The 5,640-nt window shown below is 31.7% G+C and overlaps 1 protein-coding gene across 1 annotated transcript; it reads right to left on the bottom strand.

Moving 5' to 3' along the window:
- Positions 1–1,380: 1,380 nt before the first annotated feature.
- Positions 1,381–2,157, bottom strand: LOC127131288 (eukaryotic translation initiation factor 1A). Its single transcript, XM_051060440.1, has one exon. The coding sequence runs from the start codon at positions 2,021–2,023 to the stop codon at positions 1,586–1,588; it is 438 nt and encodes a 145-aa protein (XP_050916397.1). The 5' UTR covers positions 2,024–2,157; the 3' UTR covers positions 1,381–1,585.
- Between the last annotated feature and the right edge of the window lie 3,483 nt (positions 2,158–5,640).

The raw sequence follows: 5,640 nt of genomic DNA, 5'->3' as shown, positions 1-5,640 counted from the left end.
AGTAAATAATTTTAAAAGGCACACTCTGCAAATATAGGATCTGTTTATGCATCACACCCTGCAAGATAGTGTTTTCTATCCAACAATACTTTTTGAAACACATTATAATATCTGCATATTTCGAAGTGATAAAAGTTATATTCTTTGAGTGTGAACTATGAACAGTCCCACAACATTATGGTTCCCTTAAATAGCATTCTCGTCAAACAATTATTGGGTTCAAGGGCCTCGTCAATGGTTATATTCATAGAAACATTACTGTTATGCATAAACTAAAATTCTGCAACAAATGCTGCTGCTTGAATTGAGTATTTTGATTCATCCACTTTGAAAAAAAATTGAAATTGCAAGAAATGGTAATTGAAAACCAAATATATAAATTACTAATAGTTAAAATGAAAAACCAAAATATCAGATTTTGGGGAAAACCAAAATAGTTCAAATGAAAATCAAACAAAATGATATACCATCACTCTCATTGCATCAACACCCCAAAAAGCAAAACCCCAGTGCATAACACCTCATCACCACACCAACAGAAATACAAGAGAATTAAAACACAGAACACCACAACAAAAACTACAAAAACAACAATACCAATAATAAGAGCATCATCCAACACATGCCACATTATGTTGCTGCCTAACTTGAGTATTTTTTAGTCCAAAACTTTGAAGCAACAAGTGGTTGAAAAACAACCGACAAAGCCAAAAATGAGATTTTGGGGGAAATGGAGCAAAACAAACAACTGACTTGAAACAAACTAGCCAACAAGCTTAATGACTTGTTCAGATGAAGAAAACAAAAACAATCCTTAGGACAATGAAACATCACATCAGTACAATAAATACCAAAGGAAATTATATACCTTCATTCTCATTACAACAACACCCTAAAAGCCAAGCCGCAATCAAGTAATTCATGAAGTTCTACTTCCCCCAAAGCAATCCACAGAAAAACTAAAACACAATGAAAACAAACAGAACACCACAACAGCAACAACAATAACAAGCTTAATCACTAGTTGTAGTGAAGAAAACAAAAACAATTCACAGGACAGAAAGTGAAACATCACTTAACTCAGTTCAATAAAAATCAAACAAAATTCTATAGCTTCATTCTCATTGCAAGAACATCCCAAAAGCAAAACCACAATCAAGTATATCCATCCAACCAATTCAACTCACCCATGAAACACAACCACATCAATGAAACAACCACCACATCAAAACCCCAATCCATAATCACTCATCACCACACCAACAGCAAAAATAACAACACAACTAAATCAAACAGAACACCAAAGCCAAAACTACAAAACAAACAATAACAATTATAAGAGTATCACCCAACAAACTCTAAACAGAACAACAAATCAACTAAGCTAATACCAAGCTATTAATTATTCTTGTGCATTGAAATTCAATTCACGATATCAACATCACTGTGATATCCCATAATAGAGTACAGCATAAAACCCCAAACATTACATATCATCATGTTCATCATCATCACATATAACGATAGTAATAATAATTAGAATTCAACTTTTTAACTTCAAACAAACAAAAAAAAACTTTTTTTTTCAAATTTTATCAATATCCTCATCCTCAAACTCGATATAATCATTAGCATCACCATCATCTTCCTCATCAAGACCAGCACCAATACCTTCATTAAGCCTAGTATTATCAGGAAGCTCACCATATGCCTTAAGAAGACGAGCCTCATCCGGCATGTATTTGAGAATAACATCAGCCTTATCATCCTGATAATCACGGAGACCAACGAGTATGATATCGCCGGCGGCAATCCAGACCTTTTTGTGCATCTTCCCACGGATGTGACAGAGACGCTTTGTACCGTCGATGCACATAGCTTCGCATCTACCGTTACCTAACATGCGGAGAACTTGAGCGTATTCTTGGCCATCTTCTTTGAAAACAAGCTCGCGTTTCTCATCGTCGGCTTCGTTCTTACCCCTCTTTCGATTCTTTCCTCCCTTTCCCTTGTTCTTCGGCATGATTGCGCTTCAAATTCGACTGGTTTTGGTCTCTGGATGGAATTCGATTTGGTGTGTGTGGAGAAGGAAACCCTAGTTTCGCAACTTCGTTCTTATTCTTATTTGTGTGAACCAAGCTATAGGGTAATCTATAAAATATATATAATAGACTAAAATATTATTATTATTATTAGGAGTATTGTTTAGGTCAAAAATAATTATTATAATTCAATTTAACTTTTATATATAGATAATATAAAAGAGATTGACTAATGTTAATTTGTGTTTTATAAGCACATTTTAAGAAATTTATTTATTTGAAAATAATAATAAAAATGTTAATTCTATATTTTTATTAAAATTAATGTATAGTTTTTAAAATAATATTTTTTTCATTTATATTTTATTTTTTAAATACATCATTATGCAAGTCAATGGATCATAAATGATATGAACCAAACAAAATTGGGGTTACAAGCTATATGATTCAGAGCTTGAGAAGATAGACAAAATGCTTCAAACAAATGATTCACAAACCATTAAGGTTTTCATGATCACCTAAAGCAACCAAAGATACCTAAACCAAAGTGGCCCATAATGTTAGGGTTTCAAGGATCAGATGGTTCATCAAGGTCCAGCCAAGCCAACTAGGGTTTGCATGAATAATATGTCAAGATGTAATCCCTTAAGATCAAGCAAAACCAAATTGTTATTCACAAACTTTGAATTTGTTAGAATGAATGCACGATGCACATGAATTCAGATGGATGTGTACAGATGAATCTTAAGTCATAGATCGAGTGGAAAGATGAAAAGGGTAGGGAAAATTTTGGGGTACGACAATTATGTTATCACATAATTCGGTTCTACGTGCAAGAACAAAGCACATTGAACTAGATATCCAATTTATTCATAGAAAAGTTGTGGCCAAGCAGTTTCAGATTCAATATGTCTCGTCCCATGCTCAACTTGCATACATGCTCACAAAGCCCCTCACGACAACTTTGTTCCTTGAATTTTGTCTAAAACTCAAAATGATGTCTAAGACACCACTATGATTTTGTGGGGTGGGGCGGGGGTATTAGAGATGAGCTTAGCAGAGTTTGTTAGAGGTTAAAAACGGTTAAAAAACAGTTATGCAGTTAGAGTTGTTATAGAGTTAGTTACAACTATAAAAGTAGCAACATCTATGTATTGAAGCTAATTATGAAATAACAACTTCTCTTTTTACTCTTCTTTCTTATCTCCCTTCTTCTTCTTCAACTAATGACAATGATCAAAGATCATTCCTTAACACACACGAGCGCGCACATGCGCACATGCACACGCGCATATGCACACGCACACACACGTGTGTATATATATATATATATATATATATATATATATATATATATATATATATATATATATATATTACATTCTTCATAGGCAAATATATATTATTCTTTAATTAATTAAGGTTTGACGTGAAGAGATATGTGGACGACAACATTGTGTGTTGACATGGCGCAATAAAGAGTCGAATGATGATAATTTCCATCTACATATTCATTCAGTTAGACATGTGTCCAAACTAACCAAAGATTAAGAACAAATTAGGTACATAAAATTAAAAATGTCTTTTAAATATTTTTATAAATTTTAAAATATTAACTAACACCTTTAACGTGGGTAAACTAAAGGTTTGGTTGGTTATAAATACAAAATTTATAGTCTACTACCACTAAAGTAAATATATGTGGCAGTAGCAACTTGATATCATGCTTTCCATAGCCAACGTTAACTATCACTGTTTGCACCAATATTTAGCATTAAAAAATTGTTTAACGACCACTTTAATATTACAACAGTAATTGGTAAGAAATTGTTTAGCTGCCACTTTGAAATTGCAACATCAACGGGCAAAGATTATTTGACATTAAAAAATATAGCAACGAAAATAAAATGTTAACGGATAGATTTTGTATAATTTTATTATAAATATGTTTAAATTGATTCATTTGTGTAATACCAAATTATTCTTACTCAATTTTTATAACCTAAAAGCTTCATATTACAATAAAAGTTTCTTTTTAACCTAATCTAATATCGTATGTCTATGTAAAATCGTGAGTTCAGAAGTTTTGAGGGTGTCGGATTCGTATAGTTCTGTATCAATGCAAGAATTGACCTAATAAAGGAAGGTTGTTTTGGAGATGTCCATATCGGATGAGTGTTGATACGTATAATTTGTTCATATGAGATGAAGATCTTAGAGCAAAATTTAAAAATGAAGATGGAAACATTATGAACTCAGAGCTGGAAGTTATGACATCTATGGACTATATGAAGACCTTGAATGAAGAGTCCAGGATTAAGAACAAAAATTTGAAGATCAAGTTGAAAAAAGAAAAATTCAATGGAAATTTGAAGATGTTGTGTTTTATAGTGTCTTTTAATTAATATGTATTTGATTTTGAAATGTAATTGTTGAATTTGTTATGTTTTTTTCTTAGTTTGCAATGTTAAGGAAGAATTTGCAACATATTGAACGGTTAAGATATGTGATGTATTTTGGGTTTGTTTTGTTAAGATATGTGATTTATTTTGGGTTTGTTTTGTTAATGAAGGGTGTTGAAATAGTTTATGCATTTTAATTAAAATAGTTAAATTAATATTAAATTTGAATTAAAATTAATTACAAATAAATATATATAAATATGTGGGGTCAAGTTTGAATTATTTATTAACAACCACTATTGGAATAAAAAGTAACTTTAGTTTCTTAATTGATTCAATTTAGTTTCTTATAATTCACCCTATTAAAGATGCTCTAATGAGTTTAATGAAGAAGCACGGTCATCTAATGAAAATATATCACTATATTATATCATATAAGTAATTGGAAATTTTTAGTATAATTTGGAAGAATATATGGTCGTTATTGATTGACATTGTAAAATTAATTTATAATGTCGGTGTAAGACCCCAAATTTTGACCCTAAGGCCCCTCATGTTATCTCATCATATACATTAGCATTGAGATCACACCTTGGCATCCTCCTTACCCCTCATTCACTGGTTTTGCATTGGAAGAGATCAACAAACACTTTTAATTGTATCATATTTTATTTTTCATTATTTGCTAACCAAAATACCAAAAATATGTCAGTGTATAGTTTGTTGCTTTCGTAGGAAGTGTGCATGCTCACATATGCTCTATCAAGCTCATATTTAGGGTTTAAGACCCTCAATGCAAGGAGTTCAATCAATAAATGGTTCACATTAGCTCTAGGCATCATATATGAATCCCCATGATCTTCACATATTATTTTGATCAAAAAATCATCAAAAGTTTGGGGTTTGTTTCCCTTCGAAACCCTAATTCATCTGGGTATCTTGTGTGACTTCTTGAACAAGTTTCTTCCATAATTGATTAAATATTTCAAAGGATACTTCACATTACATCATCTTACACATATATGATCCTCCATGAGTCCCAAAAGTCAAGAGAATGTCAAGCTAGCAAGTTGGTTCATGGTGGTTGACCAGAGAAAGTCAACTGGTCAAAACTGAGGTTTCCTAAACCCTATCTCCTACAATTTTTGTCATATGAAAATTATTTCAAGAGAAACGTTACTCAAAATGATATTCCA

Source organism: Lathyrus oleraceus, chromosome 1, assembly GCF_024323335.1.
Source record: "Lathyrus oleraceus cultivar Zhongwan6 chromosome 1, CAAS_Psat_ZW6_1.0, whole genome shotgun sequence".
Taxonomy (NCBI): domain Eukaryota; kingdom Viridiplantae; phylum Streptophyta; class Magnoliopsida; order Fabales; family Fabaceae; genus Lathyrus; species Lathyrus oleraceus.
This window is presented reverse-complemented; position numbering and strand designations above follow the sequence as displayed.

What these genes read in the sequence shown, in the direction of transcription:
- LOC127131288 (XM_051060440.1), bottom strand. Translation starts at nt 2,023, where the DNA reads ATGCCGAAGAACAAGGGAAAGGGAGGAAAGAATCGAAAGAGGGGTAAG.